The sequence below is a fragment of the Gavia stellata genome, chromosome 17, assembly GCF_030936135.1.
Source record: "Gavia stellata isolate bGavSte3 chromosome 17, bGavSte3.hap2, whole genome shotgun sequence".
NCBI lineage: Eukaryota > Metazoa > Chordata > Aves > Gaviiformes > Gaviidae > Gavia > Gavia stellata.
The window spans coordinates 12,511,945-12,531,368 of NC_082610.1; the positions used below are offsets into that span (position 1 = coordinate 12,511,945).

General features: G+C 38.4%; 1 protein-coding gene across 1 annotated transcript; it reads left to right on the forward strand.

Annotated features, from left to right (window-relative positions):
• The first annotated feature begins 5,447 nt into the window (after window positions 1–5,447).
• On the forward strand, window positions 5,448–16,581 carry RNF141 (ring finger protein 141). Its single transcript, XM_009806872.2, has 6 exons — window positions 5,448–5,500; window positions 5,717–5,919; window positions 7,420–7,528; window positions 8,529–8,710; window positions 11,956–12,063; window positions 13,763–16,581. Exons 2-6 carry the CDS (start codon window positions 5,735–5,737, stop codon window positions 13,911–13,913), a joined length of 735 nt encoding a protein of 244 aa, XP_009805174.1. The 5' UTR covers window positions 5,448–5,500; window positions 5,717–5,734; the 3' UTR covers window positions 13,914–16,581.
• The last annotated feature ends 2,843 nt before the right edge of the window (window positions 16,582–19,424 follow it).

Consider the following 19,424-nt stretch of genomic DNA (forward strand, 5'->3'; position numbering starts at 1 on the left):
GGGGAAGAATGTCCACTTCTTGATAGAAATATAAAATGAAGCACACAGAACTTAGCAATGCTTTTAAACATGGGTGATTGTGAATACTCATGAATTAATATTTTCTCTGTCTTAACATATGAGAACTCTTGTTTTTTTAATAATTACATCTTTAGCTATAAATACTCTTGCAGAAGAACATGGTATCTTATTTACTTGAAATAAAAAATCCATATTACAGCTCATTTTTCATCTTTAATAAAGAAGTAATTAGGAATATACTATTAATGACATGCAGTGTGTTAACTATTTGCACAGAATTCAGATCAAAATATAATGAAAAGGGGTTTTTTATCTGGCTGGAGGATGTCTGCTAACTTCATGTCTAAAATATAATTATGATACTGTAGCTTTTCCTCATGTGGATTACCTTATTAAGTAGTTGCATACAGTTTTTAAAAAGTCTGTTTACAAACAGAAGAAATAAGTCTGTTTACAAGTGAGTAAAAAATCAAAGGATCAACCCACTGTCATTCAAATACCCAAGGAAGGGTACAAAGATGCTGATGTTTATATATATATACAGCCATGAATAACTTTCTTAGAAATCTTCATCGTATCATTATTTACTGTTTTATTTATTAAAACCTGTATCATTCTTCTGCATCAGATATTTGACAGGGGGGGAACCCAACTTGAACAGCATCTCAACAGTTATATTTAAGATCTTTTGTGTATATTTAAGTGTGGCTTTCATAATAAAGATCTCAAGTGGTATGGGACATCTACAGTACTTCATAAAAAAATAAAGTATGGTAGACATATTTGTCTGGACAATTTAGTATCATGAAAACTGTCTCACAGTAAAAAGAGCTCATATAACTTTAATGTTACAGAAGTAATTAGTTGCTGTAAAAGAATAACACTAGCAATTTATCAAATAGTTTTGTGAATAAATGGTTTGGATAACTTATTTTTATATGTGAAGGAGGTTATTATGGCAAAGGAAGTTTCTTTTTAGATCAAGCAACTTGAAAAACATAGTCTTAAATAAAATAGCAATAGAACTGCTCACCTATATTGTGTTTTCTACAGTGTAGGATACTGAGTTATGAACTTTCATATTTTTGATTCACAGAAATTTAAAAATTGGCCAGTGGTTATATATTCCACTAGATAGTGAGTTACAGTGTATTGCTAGTAGCATACTTAGAGATTCCCTGTGTTGGTTTTTTGTTTTCTCTCTTTTTTTTTTTTATAGCTCAGAAACATTTCATGGCTCCAAGAGTCTGGACTGTGTTGACATGCAGTCCACCACTGCCATTAAAGCTGTACTACTGCAGAAAGACTGTGATTCAGTACAGCTCTAAAACCTGCTAATTTCAGAGGTCCATCAACAGAATTTCAGCAGAAAAATGTGCAGCAGAGGAAAGCACTAGATACAGCCTTCCCACTCAGTTAAGTAATTCCTCTCCTGGCAAAATACTGCAGCAGTGCCATGTATCTCTCCTGGCAAACTGAATGAAACTACTCTATGCCATGTGAGCAGTGAGAGTAGACAGCAGATATAAGGCGATCAGGAAAGGCCACAGCCAACACTTGTCATGATAGTGTCAGAATAGCGAACGGGCTTAAGGACACAGGCAACGCTAGTGGATTCCAGGTAATTTTGGACTACTTTGTGGCATACTACAATTTTCCTTCTGCCTTTCTTTTCCATGTTTTAGAGATTAGAAATTACCTGTTTCTTTATTCTTTTCCCCACCACCAAGAGATATTTATCACTTCTCTTACTCTCCTACTAATACTACCTCTATTCCACGTGTATCAGCTTCCTTTTCTCTCAAATTGTCTCATTCACAGCTAAAGAAATTCGGAAAATTGTTCTCTAGTTCCACTCCGTCTGGAAGTTTGTTGCTTCTGTTTTAGATCTAGGTAAGGGCTTCCCCCCCCCCCCCCCCCATTTACTTTCTAAAAAACCTGTACTAACTGATACAATAAGATATTGCCTTAACCTATAAATGTCTTATTTTATCATGTACCTTAAAAACTCAGATAGCTTTCATCCTGACCTTCACACTGACACCTGCCCAATGCACATAGTTTGATCTGCCCCTCCTTTCCATTACACAATTTATGCCAACACTAGAAAGGCTAAAAGGAACCTGTTACACTGTTCTGTATGTAGTAAAAGCTAGCTATAAGTACTAATCAACAAGTACTGTATTTGATATTGTCTGTATATAATGAGTACTACTCAGTAACAGTTGAATTAGCAAGTACAAAATGTTCTTTCTCATTGTTTGATAGAATTGCAAGGGATGTACCACTACAAAGCAAACAGGAAACATACTTTTAAGTTCTAGACAAAGTGTCAAAAAACCAAACCCTTAACTGGTAGTAGCAGAAACTTAAGATAAATTCTTCATTATGTTTCTCACTTCTCAAGTGTTGTGCTTTTCTTTGAGACATTTGCAACAGCTATGAAGTTCCTTAATGTCTCAGAAATTGCATTACGCTCAAGTATCTTGGACAAATAAGTCATTCCACCTAGCAGGAGATCACAGTTTGTATTAGTCATTTGACAGTAACACTGCATGGATTCCCACACTGAGGCTACAGATGTTTGCTGACCTTAGGCAGAAGGGGTGGTTGGCCTGCAGGAAATACAGCACGGTTCCCAGTCCTGCCCAATACCCGTCTCAAATACAGGGGTGCCTTTATCATGGGAAGTATGTGTGTTTATGTGTGAACAGAAGTGTGCAGGAAGGGGAAGCACTACTCCTTTTCTCCTCTTTAAATTAAAAAAAAACCAAACAACCAAAAACACCCTCTAGAATTAAACCTTGAAGCATCAGGATACAGATGACCTAGAAGGATGTTCTGGGATTTCTGTTCCTAAATGGCTTGTTATCATTTATGGCTGTTGGGATTTTTGGTTTTTTTTTGTAAAAACGTCAGTGAGCATTGACCTTTGCCACACCCATCCAGCTCCCGCATCCTCCCCGCAGAGCGGGGTGCTCTCTTCCCCTCTGCCCCTGGCTGTTCCGGCGGGGGGGGGGGGTGTTTCGCACTGGCAGTTGCTGGCCTGTGACGATCCCACCAAGGCAGGCACTCAGGCTCCATTAAGGATCATTTACATTGCTTTTTATTAGAGCTAAGAGAAACGGGGCAATAGTAGTCTTACACCCCTTTGGACGCTGGGAACTGTGCAGAGCTGTGCAGCATTGAGCGGGCATCTGCTGAGGGTGCAGCAAGGCCAGTCTGCGGAAAAGTTACCCCATTTTGGTCATTCAAGCTGTTAAAGGATTTTTCTTGAAATAACTCTATGCACCATTCCTACTGCAGAACAGAAACGATGTTCAGGCGAGGCCTGAATTGCACGCGATCGTCGACTCCCCCATCTGCAACGGCCTTCCAGCCCGGACCACCACTGGCGGGGGGCGGCGCCGGAGCGCGCAGTCTCGCGGGCGACGAGTAAGGCCGGCAGCGGCCCCGGCAGCGCCGCCTCTCGCCCGCTGGCCCGGCCCCGGCCCCGGCCCCGGCCCCGGCCCGGCGGTGCTGCCGGAGGCCCTGCGGGGCGGGCCCGGCGTCCGCCGTGTCCTGGCAACAGCGCGCGCCGCGCGCTGGCGTCACCGAGCCGCGCCGGGAGTCGCCGCCGCCGCCCTTGCGCCTGCGCCGCTCGCCGACTGCCGGGGCGCGCGGGGGAGCGGCCCTGCACCGGTCCCCGTAGGGCGGCGGGGAGCAGGATGCCGGGGCGCTGGGGTGAGGTTGCTGGCGGGGCCCTCCGTCCGCGGCCCCTCGGGGGCTGGCGCGCGGCCCGCAGTCACGGCGCTCTGAGCGGAGCGCAAGGCCCGGGCCGGGGGAAGCCGTTGGGTGCGGGCGCCCTGAGCCAGGCCCTGTCTCCTCCCTGAGCCGGGCCTTGCTGCCGCGTCCGTCGGGGCGGGAAGGGTCGAGTGGCGGTTACCCGCGGGCACGGCGGCCACGGAGAAACGGCGGGGGCGAGGGCGGGGGAGCGGACCGCGCCCCGCCCCGCCGCGCCGGGCGGTGCGGGCGTGACGCAGGCGGGCTGGTGCGCGCGGCCTGTCCCGAGGCCAGCCGTTGGGTCCGGTTAAGCGCTGAGGTGAGAGCGGCCGTGCCCTGGCCCCTAGGGGCGGGCGGCAGCGCGCTGCTCCGGCGGGGCCGGGCAGGGAGAAGGCTGGTGGGGCACCTGCTTGTGTATGGTCTTGTGCGTTCCTGGCCTTGAGTATACGAAGGGGAACGCTTCTGCAGCCGTCTGTGCAGGGTGTGTTTTGTCCAAGCTTCTCTGCGGTACAGCCTGGGGTTATTAGTTCGGTAGGCTCACACACGGCACTTGGCCTCCTCGGGAAGACTGCGTTTCAGGCAGGGGCAACACGCAGAAGCTGGGAGATAGGGGACAGGCTGTGTTTGAGGGGTGAAAGGGTATGCTGTTGAGAGGCTGTGCTTCAAGTGTATTTCCTGTGTGTGTGCTCACCAAATGCAAGGTCAGGGTAGCAGAAAAGAAGGTGATTGGAAGGAGGCAAGTGACTTCAGTGTCAACGCATCTGTCTGAGAACAGAAATTGGTCAAGATTCAGACGTTAAATCGGAAGTTTATTCTCTTGTGTGAAATACCAGAATAGTTCATAGAATGCCCTGATACGAACTCACTTTATGTGTGCTGTGGTTTTTTTACACCGTGGCAAGATCTTGACAGCTGTAGACCATATTCCTGGGCAGTTTTATGCCCAAATGCAGCTATACATACATGCAGGATGAAGTTCTGTTTTTCTGTGATGTCTCTGATAAAGTGTTTGTAATGCACCTAGTATCAGATTATTCCATATTTAAGTTAAGGTTGATATTCTGCAATTAGCTTGCCGTTGCAAACATCTATCTGTAGAAGTCTTAAAAGGGTGTGAGACTACTGGTTTGCATTACAAGTGACGTTCTCTATACAGACAGAATTAATTTGCATGCCTCTGCTATTTCAGGACAAAGAGAAATTTGGGGGGAATGTCAAATGAGAGGGATCAAGGGAAGGAAATGGATAACGACTCAGAAACAGAAGGCATAGGGTAGATCCTTTGCAGACTTTTGGGGAAAAAGATACAAGTGTAAAGGAAAGGTAAAATAAGCTGGAGAAGTTTGAGCAAGTCAGTTCTGTAATACATCCTAAAGTTGAGTGTTCTGTGCAGATAGGGAGACTTCTGAATTGGTTTATACTGATGTGGATTCCTTGGCTTACCAGTTAAAGAATGCTGTGAGAGTTCTTTTGATCTTCCAGTGTCAGTCTGATGTAAGAAAGCTAATTCCTAATGTAATGTCTGTGTGTAGGCATGCATTGATATGCTTATTTGTAGACATTCTGACTTTCACATGCACAAATATTTAGGAAAAACAAATATTGTCATAGATTACCATTCTCATTTTAAGATTTTCTTTTCCAGTCCACTGAATGTATTTATATGTGTTTGTTGGAGTTGCTGAAAAATCTGCATGAAAAATTATCTTTATTTAATGTAAGTATTGCTGTAAGCAAAATAGGACACTTTTTCATAAGTTGTTAATGCCACATTCCAGTCTAAGTGTTTTGCTTTGTTTCTGATTTGACTGTTCAGGTTGTGTTACTGTAGAATAATTAGCCTGGTTAGTGGGTAGCTGAACTCTTACACTAAAAGAAAATGAGGGAGGAGCCATTCATAAAACACGCAAATGTAACTCTAAAATATTTTTAGCAGAGACTCTACAAGTGAATGAGAACTTCTTTCTACGGAACTGAGGTGAAGAACTTCACCATGGGTCAACACATTTCAAACCACACACAAACTGTAATTAACAAGTTGCCAGAAAAAGTAGCAAAGCATGCCTCTTTGGTTCAAGAAAGTGGTTTCCTAACGTATGAAGAGTTTCTGGGAAGAGTAGCTGAACTTAACGATGTGTAAGCCTTACTTTGTTTCCTCCTTTTTTTCATGTTTTACAGAGACCTTGTATGCAATATGTTCTCATGTGCTGGCTAAGCCAGAAATGGCCATCTGGTTTTGAAATGTTTCCTTCAGTTCTTAAAGTTTCTATAATGGTTGTAATTACGCTTCAAAACCAAAGCCATTTCTCCTCCTTAAATTCACTTTTCTCCAATACTCTTCTTCCAGCAAGTGTTGCTTTTCTCTTAGAAGTTCACAAGAGGTAGATGTTTAGCAGTATCTTTTTGTTAGTGTTACCTGTCTCCCTCACTCTTCCACCCTCCACCAACCACCTAAAGATGCAATGCTGCTTCCTCTCTGCCCATCACTTTTGGTAGGAAGTAGCAATACGAGCCCTCTGAAGACAGTACAACTACACTAGGAAGGTAGTACCTGAGACAGAACTGTTTGTGACCATCTCTCCCACCTCTGTGGATGTGCAATGCTGTTCCTCATTAAAGATGAGACATGCCTTACTATCTGAAACCAGTGGCCAAGATAATTCCAAACAAAAGACTGCATAAGTAAGGTTTTTCATAGCCTGCCTTTTGTTTGGCTGGTGCATTGATGGTAAAAAGAAATTAAAAAAAAAAAGCAGAGTTGTCATTTTTACCCAATATTTATGGTATAAAATGATATGAAGTGGAAATGTATGCGCTGAAAAGGGGCTTTGTAGTGTGTGGTTTTTGGTAGTGTTTGATGTTTAACTATAATAGGAATTTGTATCCAGTTTAGAAATTGTCTTGTACAGTGTCATACTTTTATGAATGACCTTCAAGAACAGATAGCTGTCTCCTGGGTAGACACATAAATAGATTTTGAAGAACATTACTTCATGTTTTGCCTAAGATTCTAAGCATATCTCAGTAAAATTAACTCCAAAATATTGTTATTCAAGTTTTTTTGTTTCTTTACAGCGTTTACGTCAGCCTCAATGTAACATAGCTTGTTCTGATTCTTATGGAATAGACCTTTGTGTCTGTGCTCCATTAGAAAAAAAATACAAAAACCCAAAAATCTCGGGGTAACCTGATAGCCTTGTTATTAATATATACTAACAAAAGTACACCTCATCTGCATGTGTCGGTACTTGCATGCTTTTTTTACGTATATGGTAAGGAAATAAACTTTTTAGATTGGACCACAAGATTGTATGATTACTGTAATAAACAGTGAAAGTATATATAAATTAAAATGTCTATAAAGGACACTTGCTTGCTGATGCTGGATCAAAAGACTTGCACATCATTTTCTGAAATTTACTGTGCAATTTAAAGTGAAACAGACTGCGTATTTTATATTTAATGACATGCTAAGGAGGTCATTACTCTTTAATTTCATGTCTCTGGGCAGTATTGATAAAATCTCTTTAAGGATAAAGAACACCTAGGTGAACAATAAATAATACCACAGTGGCTGAGGTTGCTGATCTTTGCATGTCTAGCACATGATATAAAACTGATGTTTCTTTATTTCAGTACTGCGAAATTGGCTTCTGGACAAGACAAACATCTGTTATTTGAAGTGCAGCCTGATTCTGATTCTTCCGCTTTCTGGAAGGTGGTCGTTCGGATAATATGTACTAAAGTAAGATTGCTGAAAATTTTAATTTGGTGGGGGTTTTGCGTACAGATATTTGAGGACTGTCACTTTTACTGGTAAAATCCAACACTCGCTACGTATATTTTGAGTCTATATTTTGATGCAGGTGATGTATTCAAGGATACTATTTGAGATAAATTAAGTCTAAATTCTAAGTTTGGGCAAAAAGCAGGTTAACAAAAACATTTTCATAACTAAGTTTAAAGGAATGAAATATTCCAGTGGAGTGCTTACAGTCCATTAGTTACAAATTCAGGTGATTTGTGAGGTCAAGTCATGGTCATCAAATAGTACAACAAACTGGGAACTATACAGTTTGAGAGCAGTAGAAGTTAGTCAGCAATTGCAAGCATTATTAGTTGAGCTCATGTAACACTATATATTCTCATTCCTTAAAAAAACAATCTAAAAGTTAAATGTTTAACTTAGTAAGTTTTGTCATGGTCTTTAAACCAAGTTTGCTCTTTCTAATGAGGAGATTTTTCCCCTCTCTATCCTATCAAGTAACATCATTAAATGATCCTGAATCCCCTGAGCAATCTTAACATTCAGTTTCAACCAAGCCAACTCTTAAACTTTGAAACTAACAGTTTGTAATTTTCTATTTGCTCTTGTTTTTTGTTAAGGCAGCCGTCATTGTAGGCTATTTTAAGTTTAAATATGAAATGACTGATCATTCTGTTCTTTGTTCTAAGTTTAGCCCAGTTTCTTAGGCGCTAGGTCCCTATTCACAGCTTAATCCATCTGAGTAGTGATGGTAATTGTCTTGTCCTAAAAATGTAGTCCTAACTGTGGTATTCCTCATGATGAAACAGCTGTGTTTGCAGGTGTTAACTCTTACTGAAGCAGACTGCAATTTGCTAACATAGTGATGGACACTTGGGAAGGTGGCTACTGCCATGAGAATTGCAGTGCATTAAAAGAATTTTGAGCAATGTCAGGTAAAAATCTGATAGGTAATTGTAAACAATTCTTATCTCTTAAGATAAATAAAACAAGTGGCATCGTGGAAGCTTCCAGAATCTTGAACTTGTATCAGTTCATTCAACTTTATAAAGACATCACCAGTCAAGCAGCAGGAGTTCTTGCACAGAGTGATACTTCTGAAGAAGCTGCTGGGAGTTTGATGTCTGTGTCATCTTGTCAGGCCAGCTTGTGGATGGGAAGGTATTTTAATATACTCTAGCTTCCTACAGTTACAACAAATATTTTTGAAGTTGTGTGTAAAACCTGAACTACAAACACCTAATGATTAAAACTGCATGCTCTTGGCAGATGCAGACTTTGTATCATCACAAACATGAATAGCACACCTTCTCTTGTACCAAGAGAGCTGTAGGGTGAAATTCTGTTGGTGCTACCGTACCTCAGCTTTCAGAACAATTGTTTTAATGATCAGTTCTAATATAAACATGGTATGTGTTGAATCTCCCTGAATAAGGAAACAGGAAGAAATAGAATCAGCTGCAGCTACAAATCTAGGGGTTTTGACAGTGTTTGTTTAAACAGATTTTGTTATTGTTCCACTTAAACTTTCTCTTCCTCTTTTACATTTTGGCATGTGAAAGTTCCCATCTGTTGCCACTAGAAACTCATCAATTATAGTAATAATTTAACTTGTAAGACTGGAAAAATGTGAACTGTCTCACACATGTTGACATCCTGCTTTGTTAACTAGAGGAAGAGTAAAAAACTGAGGTCAACACCTGCAATAACTTCAGTTCAACTGAATGTAACAGCAAGAAGCTTGTCACCCTTTCCCTGTGTGGAAACGTTGCTACCAGTAATTCACAGAATCACAGAATAATAGGGGTTGGAAGGGACCTCTGGAGATCATTTTTAACTTTCTGAATTGGTTCCGAGTTCTAACTCAGTTTTAAGTGAGGTAGAGATAGGTTTGACAAGAAAAAGTAGTAAATGGTATAGTTCTCTATATCAACCAGTGAAGTATTTTAAGAAAACAAGTTGCTGTGCTAGTTAACTCTCTTTAGAATGGCACCCTCCAGCTGTTAGAATGAGAAAGGGGTAGGCTATGTTGTCATTCTATAGATAGAGCCCACTGGTGTCTGTAAGTCAGTGGATTGCAGAACGTGTTCTTTTCATTTAATTCCCTGTTTCTCTTGTTTGGGAACAAATAATCTGAAATTATTGGCTTTTCTGAATTATTAAAATGCTAGAATTAGTTAGCAAAGTGTGAGCATGTTTGGGAAAGTGTATTTTCCTGCTCTTTCTCAAAGATACATGGTTACACGAGAACACACGTGTATCTGGAAATGGCCTTTTACTTCAAACAAACCAACCAAACAAAAAACCCCCAGATGCTTATGCAAAACAACTTCGTGTACTGCTGAAGCCAGTGAGTAGATGTAAGGTTTCTTAGGTGAGTTTCTTTTTCAGTTTTCAGACTTTGAGATGGGGGAGATGAGCATCCTTTGTGTTTGTAAACTTCATTGCTTGAGGTAGTATTAGTGACAAATAACAACAACAACAAGAGTATACTTTTCTAATATGCTTGTAATATGCTGGAATTTAGTGAGCTGGTATTTTTCAATTGTATCTTACCCAAGTTTTTCAAGTCATTAAGAAAAATCTAGGCTGAAGCACCTTCAAGTATTTTACACTGAGGAAATCTTCTGTTTTTCTGTGATATCCTCCCATTTGCCTAAATTCTTCTCACCTTTAGACATTTTTCAGCTCTGCAAGAGCTCGCTGTCACTGTCCAAAAATAGCAAGTACTATCTATTTCATTCTTCTTCTTATCTTAACTTCTTCCGCTGCAATAATAACCCATTTCTCTAGAACATCCACTTCCTATTCAGAGCAGTCCAAAATATCTGTGTGTGCTTTCTGATAGTGAAGACACAAGCATTTTCTTCGTTTGTCACTTTTGTATTTTACCATTTCTTCAGCGGCTTAGTCCTATGGCTAAATCTTAGGTTCCAGAAACTTTATAAATAGCGTACCTGTTTTAAGTATAATTGCTTGTATATACACCTGCAAATCTCAAAAATTGAAGTGTAATCAAAGGTTAGTACTGAGAGTTGCACGGGGTAGGGAAATGAAAGGGAGCAAGTCCAAAGAACATAGTGAGCTAATCAAAAGATAGGGTTTTTGGAAACTGTTGTCCTCACTGTATGTGAATCACCATCTGTAATTCTACAAAAAAATGTAGCATTCTAAAGTAATTTCTTAAAAAGCAAATTGAAAAGGAAACCCCAAGGACCTACTGAAGAATAAAACAAAAGCCTGTTAATTGCTGTCCATTAGCGGGCTAATCTATACTGTTAAAAATTTGACAAGCTCCCAAGATACCTAAGCAAAAGTGGTCTGGTCAATAGTCGTTAAGGTGGACTGTCTCTCCTGAAATGCTATTCTTTGTAGAACGCTACCTCTGTGACCCAAGTCACAGAAGGGATTCTCAGATCAGGATTTTTGGAAAACCTAAAAATTTCAGAACACTTACCTGGCTGTCTTGGAAGTGAGCCATGACTATAAAATTAGGGAACTTTACATGTCTCGTTAGGTCAGTGAAAGCTGAGGATCCTCTCCACCTTTTCACACTTGAGAAGTTTTGGTGATGCAAATATTTGAGATACTACTGTTAGGAACTTTAGATACAGGTATTTGGAAAAAAAAAAATGAAGACAGATACAATGAAAATGTTTGTCCCAGGGATTGATCTAATTTTTGAACTTTTTTTTTCCCCTAACAAGAACACCTAGAAGCTTAACTGGAAAAGGTGTGGTAACAGTCAACTTGGGAGAGAGTTCTAGTTTGAAGGAACAATCATGAGGAGTGTATTGCAAGCTAAAACTAGCCTTTTCAATCTAATGAGCAGTTTAGCTCTTGGCATTTTGATGGCATGTGAAATTAGTGAACACAGGCTCTAGTAGTGATCCTCTCAACATGCATGGGTTTTTTTTACCTAGGATATAAGCCAGTACACAGAAATTTGACAAAGTTCATTATGAAATAGTTCAGCCTGACACTCTGTGAAAGGAAGGCACATTCTTCTCCTGCCTGTGGTGTAAACAGTGTTTCTGCTCTTTTGCCCAGTCATGTCATATGTAACAGTTACTTCTCACACTTCCTTGTTGATACGAAAAAGGATTTGCATAACCCTTTGGCAACACCAAAACCACCACATGACACAAAAAATAAATGCATATTCTAACTTAGTTTAGTTCATCTACTGCTGTTTGTTAGCAGCTTGAGACTATGTCTGCTGACATAGGCTGGGATGATGTAACTAGTCCATCCACAAAATTACATGTTCCTTGCAGATAAGCACAGGTGTTCCTTTCTGTCTATCACTGATTATTATGAAAAATGTAGTAACTAGTGTAGTTACTAGGGCATAAACATAAAACTTACTTGTTATCTGGGAGAAACTACTGTCTTCTTTTCTGCAGGGTTAAACAGTTGACAGATGAAGAGGAATGTTGCATCTGCATGGATGGGCGTGCTGATTTAATCTTGCCATGTGCTCACAGTTTCTGCCAGAAATGCATTGATAAATGGTAATACATATTAAAAGATATTCATTTTTTTATAGTATGTACTGGTTATCTGACATGTTTCAGCTTGGTCTGACAGATTCCTTAGTTCCCACATAATTTAATGTCTGAAGATATTTGCAAGCTAATATACATATGATATGCAAGAAGCTTGAGTAAAATTATACTGCAGCAGAAGGAAAGAAGGATTTCAGAATTTGTAAACAACTTATGAAGAATTTCATTTTGGAAAAAGAGATGTGAAAGTGCTTTTCAGCATTTGTTTTGTAATTTCTTATCTCTTTATTCTTGTAAAATTAAATTATTGTATTCTTCCTCGAAAACTAGAGAAGACAGGGTATATGCTGATGCTGACATGCTATGCTTCACAAAATCTTATTTAAAGCTTCTTTTTAAGGAAAAAAATCAATTGTTTGTAAGACTATGCAAATACGAAGGCAAGTTGGACTGTCTTATCACTTATTTGGGAAATAACTATCAGAGGGATTTTCTTCCAAACATTATGCTTTCACTTGAAACAAATAGCATACAATTTAGTAATTTAAATATATCAGACTTTCCGAGGAAAAGATTTACTCTCAATAGCAACACCTTCAAATTTATGTATAACATGTATCTTACAATATGTGTTCAGCTTCACAGTAAACTAAACCGCTTTTAAGCTTCTGCATCTGTCTGATACACCAGTTGTTGGAAAACTGAGAGAGAAAAATTGCTTTGTGGAGAAGCGTAGCTCTTCTCTGACCATGCAGAAGACCTACAAGGATTGGGCAGGTGTTCTGGCAGTCTAGCATTAGGGGATACAGATATTCTCAGTTAAAGGCTTTTTTTGACTAGTTAATGCAAATGATTTTACATTTAAGTCACATAATTTGTGCATAAGAATTCGTTTTGTGGCTTTTTCAAGGGCTTATCAAGGAAGTTACTCTTGTAACACCATGCTCCCACAAGTTAAAAACGTAGTAAAAGTCGCTGGATCTGAGACTGTAACTAGCCATCTCTCTTTTCTGGGAAAATGTTTTAACATCTGTCAGCATTACAGGGCTTAGTTTAATTATATTCCACTTTGGCTAATGAATCAGCTGAACTCTTAACTAAGTTCCAGTTCCACCATTCTTTTTTTGGTATTCAGTTTTTAAGGTTCATCTCTTCTTAACCTAGGCATGTAACAGAGGCTCCCAGTTCAGAAGCATAATTGTTTGGGACCCACGAGTTAGTAGGTGGAGGGGGATGGGACCCTGAGGGGCCAATTCTAAACTTCAGTGGGCTGAATGACCCAGGAAAAGGGTTATTTTTTCTCTTTATATAGGAAGCTTATGGGGACTGGTTTCTGAACTACCTCAGCTGAATATTTAAAGATAGGAAGAATTAATTTAGACTGTGGATTTCAATTTAAACTTTCTGGACAGGTTGCTAGATGCGTTCTGTTTAACCTGAGCAAACTTGATTATGAGAGGCATGACTCCAAATCTGTCACTCAAAGAATGGAGCTACATTCAGAATTTTTGGCCGATCTTCCTCACAAAGAAAATTTTTAAACAAACAAAAAAAATACATAGGTGGTCTAATCCAGTTAACCTGATCATTCTTGAAGTTCCCACTGGGTTTGGGTTTTTTTCTTTTGTTCGGGGGCTCGTTTGGTGTATTTTGGCCAGGAGGAGACCATCAGTGAAAAATACTCATTTCTCTGGCTTCCTAACAGGAGTGATCATCATAGAAGCTGTCCTGTCTGCCGTCGGCAAGTGACTGGGGCAAGTGATTCTTGGGTGGTCTCAGATGCACCTACGGAAGATGATATCGCTACTTACATACTGAACATGGTAGATGAGGTGGGCCAGCCTCACAGACCCTGACACTGGCCAGCAAGCTGATAATAGCAGAAGCACTTGAAGCTTTTGTTTTCACGAACGTCTGTTTTTACCTCCCGTTGCTGTTCTTCCACAGTCTTTCTTTTACTTCTCTTCTTGGCTGCTGTGAATCTACGCTGCTCTTCTAAAATACAGGGTATATGAGCCAGTGTATGTGTGTGCAGTCTTAATTACTAACCTGTACTTTCAGTAAACTCTTTGCTCATTAACAAAGTTTATTTTAACAACTTTTGATACAGTTTGACTACTAGATGAAGCAATTTGTAACAGCACAACTACAACTGCTAACTGCTGTTTGAACATCACAGAATACTGCTACAGAAGATGAGCCATGTCAGATGGCTTGACCTCACAGCTCTTATCCTTAAAAGCAATCCCATTTAGTTTCATGACAAATGTGAATAAAGTTGATGAGTTAGGATTAGTGATTATTAATTTGAAATTTTACTGCTGAAACTTGAAAATATCCCACTGCCTGTTCTTCAGTAGCTGGTTATTGCTGCGTCTAGTGTTTACAGATACTAATTTCAATCTGATCTGTTATGAGTTTTAGTATTAATTATTTTGAATCTATTTTGGAGCATGTAGGCAGCTCTGTAAATGTACTTGTGCACTTCCCTTTATTCTTCTAACAAGATTATCTCTTAGAATATTTTTTTAATACGATATTTAGCATAGTCTTATTAGCTTGGAAACATTAACAGTTTCATACACAATCCTAAAAAATAAATCCGTTTCTTTATTGTTTTTTGATCAAGAACAGCCAAAATTATTTTTAAATGTTAGGCATATCTGAAGAGAAGGACTTGTTGAGGTAGTTTAGTCTGATACTGTGGTTTTATCTGCTTGAGTTTTTGAAGTGATGAAGTCAGAGTTATGAAGTATAGTAAGAGTTATAAAGTGATAATCTAAGCAAGGGTGGTGTGCGTTGTATCTACAAGTGCAATATGCTTTTATGTAGCAGAGAGAAACTTCTATTTTAATAATAATGCTGCTTGCAGTGAGATGTGCATGTGACAACTTGGGAAAAGGGATAGCACAATTGGAGTGCAACAGTGTATTTCTGTGTCTAGCAGAGTAAAATCTTTAAAGAGCGGAGTTTAGACAGTCTGAAATAGATTGTTAGTGTTCAGGAAACCCATCTTAAGCCTCTTTTGCATAAATAGTGTTATGGAAATCAACTGCTATTGTAGAGAATTAATTTTTTTTTAATATATAGTAACAAATACTACTCTTTTAACTTGAGGCTATTGAGTGAGAAATACTCAAGTGTAGCATTTGAGGGAATATCAGCATAAATCTTGCTTACTGTAAGACTGCTTTTTTAATTACCATACTTGTTAAAATTTGATGCTGCCATAAGGCTAATGCTTTTATCACAGACAGGTCTGAATTAAAAGGTGTGTGCACACGTAGATATGCACATATGGGTTATTTTTCTTAATTGGCTACAAAATAATTTAATTACGTTGGGGACGAAATCTTTGGCATTTCTCTATTATACTTCTATTTCTTAAGGAATGTGCATAGTATATGGCGCCCATTTGAGCTTGGCTTGTGGCACAGTTGTCAAATTTATCATAGACATTAAAACAGGTAAGCAATGTACTCTTCTTGTGTGTGTCATCTAAAAGCCAGTATGATTTAGTGTGTAAATCTGTATTTAACTATTGAAAAATCCATTTATGAACGTGTATAGCTTAAAACTAATTTTTTCCCTTTGTTAATCCTTTGGTATCAGTGAGATATTCTTCAGAAAATGTATGGACTGTTTGGTTGCATAAAGGCAGTTATTAATTAGGCTGAAAATTGTTAATGGTAAGGGATTTTCCACTAAAATATTTGCAAATATTCCTAATCACACACCAGTTTGGTTGCTTTCTGCTTTTTGAGCTTGCATTAGTCCATGTTCAGAACTTTAAAATAACCTTTGAATTTTTTAAACTTTTTATATCACTGGAACAGAAAGAGCATCTAAATTAAAGCTTCATGCTAACTTTATTTTTCAAGTATTTCAAGAATTATACTTCTGAACTGAGATTTTATAAGTTGACTTTCTGCTGAGAACTTACATGAACTTCTTAAAATGTAATTTTTGTAATGATGCAAACAACAGGTTGTTAATTGCAGCATAATGACACTTGCAATTACAATATAAACTAATGCAAAAATTACTTAAATAGTGAAAAAGTAAACTTTGGATTCTGTACAGCTTTTTTAAATTAAGTTGCTGTAATTCACACTGCTGTGATGTAGGTACTGTCATGTGTGCCTTGTAAAATATATGTACTGTATGTTATATGGAATAATAGGTACATTAACACTGAAAAACTAGGAATTTGGTACTGGTTGGTATTACCTAGTCTGAAATGGTATATTTAGCAAACAATTTTGGAAAAGGAAAAGGAATCACACTGGCAGGGACATGGCAGTGGGTTCCAGAAGCTAGACCTTGAAAATGTGAATTACTACAAATAGCTGTTGGTGGGGGGCATTAGAACAAACTAAAATTTCTTGTGTTAAGTGAAGATTTCTTGTAGGCTTAATGTGAAATTGTAATTTAAACATTATAGATTGTATTAATAGCTAAGGACATTCCAGTATACTAAAATTTCTGTATGAATTGTGCAATAAAGTTACTTTGGAAGAAATGTCAAAGTTCTCTTAAGCTTAAGGAATCTCTTGGCTTTAATACCACAAAAGACTGGAAACTGAATTTTAATCAAAATACAATTCCATTGTACAGGTGGTGTGGTTAAAAGTATGCCATTATGAGTCAGATGTCTCTTAAACTTTGAAGTGTGATATTAACAAGCTAGCTTAAATGCAGCTCTGCAAAAAAGACTCACTGATTCTTCTATCAAAACAAATAAATTGGAACGTTCTGCAGTGATGGGAAAAATTAAACAAACAACTCTACTTCTTAAAAGACAGTGTTGAGGAGCAGGTTTCTTCGGGGCAAGGATTTACAATTTTTTTTTTTCAGAGAAGTGTGAATTACTCTCCCCAAGTTATTCCATTGTGTGTCTGATAATATTTTAAAGCTTAAGAATGCTAAGGTTTGATTCTCAGATTTTTCCTGTTTTTTAATACGAATTGAAGTATATAATTAATGTAACTGTTTCCTCTGTCTAGTTACTTGGTTTATCTGTTTGGATCTTTCGAAGCCAAGTGAGAAATGGGAGAGGAATTCATTAACAGATCAGGAAATTAAAATTGGAAAACTTACCAGTTGACAGACACACCAGGAGGTAGGTGTACGTGAATTAACAAACCTTTATGTTTACTAGGTTTCAGGTTTAGACACCATATTAATGTAATGTGCATATTTCTTTTTTAGTGGGAAATAGTGTGTTAAATTTGTATCTTCCCTTTGAGGAGAATTCTGTATATAATTATAAAGGTTTTCTAATCCATGCTCATTCCAGTTCTGGAAACACAAGGCAACCAGTGAGATCTCTATGCTATAGGTTTGAAACTGAACTGTTAAATTCCACCCCTACGTAGCTGTATGTGCCAAATGCATTATTTTTAGAAGGAACATCTTAGCTATGGTTCTTTGCTTTGTGTCCTGCTGAATCCTGGAACAGTAGGCTCCTCAGGGAGCCTTAAAGATGCTCGACAGAAGTGTAAGCTATATGTTAACCTGTCTGGCCATAATTCTTGACACTGCATATACATACTCTTTAATTTTGTATCCACTAAATACACATGCTCTGTAGTGGAAGTAATTATATTGTGACTAATATTACAGTAATGAATTACTTCGTTTTTCTGTTGTTAAACCACTCTTGAAGATAACTTACCATAAAGTTTTATCCTTGCCTGTTTTAAGTGGGTGAATGGAATTGTGCTTCCTTAGAAGTGTGTCTTAAAAATTAGTAATTTCAAAACTTAATTTTTTCAATTAGTAATTTCAAAACTTGATTTTTTCAATTGTCATTTCTTCAGATGTTTGGTTCTAAAGCCTAGAATTTATCATAGGGCAACATACTCTAAAGACTGAATGTTCTTTTCTTGTTGCTACTTGTAGCTGCAATTAACGTGAATGGGACAGTGTTCTTTTCCAGTAACCGCAGCATACGACTACCAGATAACGCATTTTGCTGAGAACTAGCCATTTTCGAATGACTGTTATTTCTGTGAGGGATCTGACAACATGCTCTGCTTTTGTATCTATCACCTGAGCTGTCAAGATGTTAATTAGCAGATGATTGCTTACCTATTGCTTACCTCACTAACTATTGAGATTAAAGTACTAAACACTGGACATGGGCTTTGTAGGCCTGAAATGTAAAAAATTACCAGTTTTGTGAACTGGGATGGAACTTTGCCTAGTGTGAGTCTGGTGGAATGAAGAATACTAGCCAACAGGTAATTAAATGAGCACTCTTCTTTGGTTCAAAGCACTATTTTAAAATGCAAGGTGTTTTTATGAATTAAGCTTAAATTAGTCAGAAACCTGCCCTTCTGGAATTTGATTGTATGTGGACAAGGTAGGGTTTTGATACAACAGTCTATGCTTCCATGCTAATGTGGTTCCAACCCACTTTAACAGCCCTTCCAAAAAATATTTATGTGATATGGTACCCATTAGTCGTGGTTAATGATTAATGAATTAGCAGTGTTGGTGTCTCACTATTATATATGCCATTCTCTATGCTGCTTAACATTGATATTTAGTGCTTTAAGAGGCATGGCGGTGAAATAATAAACATTCTTCAGTTACAGATGAATCTGTACTCTTATGCTTCATGAGTGCTGCTTGTGTACAGAAGTAAAAGGTTTGTGTACAGAGACACAGATTTTAATCTAAAAATCTTTTATTATACTTCCTACTGAAGAAAGGAATTTGTGTTAAACTTTTTATTTTCTCAAAAGTCACCTTGACTGTAGCAGAGTGTTTATGTTGATATTAACTATTTATTTGAATTTGTCACTTGTTGGCTTCTCAGTTCTGTTCTTTTTGTCAGATAAAGCTGTTCTGTGTACTGCTTAAATTGTTTCAACTGTGAGTGTCAGAACTGCTTTCCTGCTCCCAAATTCAGGTGTTTTGACTCCGAGTTTAGTATCAAGGTGAAGCTCCAGGATCAGGAATGAGCAGGGAACCAAGAGACAGTGGGGGCAGCCCAGCAGTACAATTTCTTAATGCCAGGTCTTCTGTTGGCACAAGTCAGAACAGTTGGTTTTCATTAACACTGAATCACTGTAACTCAGGTAAGCTTTTAGCTCCCTCTCCTAAGTATTCCTTATTACTATCTTTTCTGGGTTTTTTCAGTTTTCATGCTGTGGTAGTCCTTAATTTTGTTTTAGTCTCCTGTACTGCTAACACTTTAATTGCATAGGTTTAGGTCTACTTAAATGTGGGGATTGTGAGCAGCTACAATTTTATTGAGAGGTATACACACACAAAAATCCTAACAATTTTCTTCTGTAATTTGTTTATTAGTGTAATGTTTAATGCTTCCACAAAAGGCAAAAGATGAACATCATTTA

What these genes read in the sequence shown, in the direction of transcription:
- RNF141 (XM_009806872.2), top strand. Translation starts at nt 5,735, where the DNA reads ATGAGAACTTCTTTCTACGGAACTGAGGTGAAGAACTTCACCATGGGT. An exon ending in GTAGCTGAACTTAACGATGT is followed by an intron (nt 5,920 to 7,419) that starts GTAAGCCTTACT and finishes TCTTTATTTCAG; the next exon opens with TACTGCGAAATTGGCTTCTG. An exon ending in TTCGGATAATATGTACTAAA is followed by an intron (nt 7,529 to 8,528) that starts GTAAGATTGCTG and finishes TTATCTCTTAAG; the next exon opens with ATAAATAAAACAAGTGGCAT.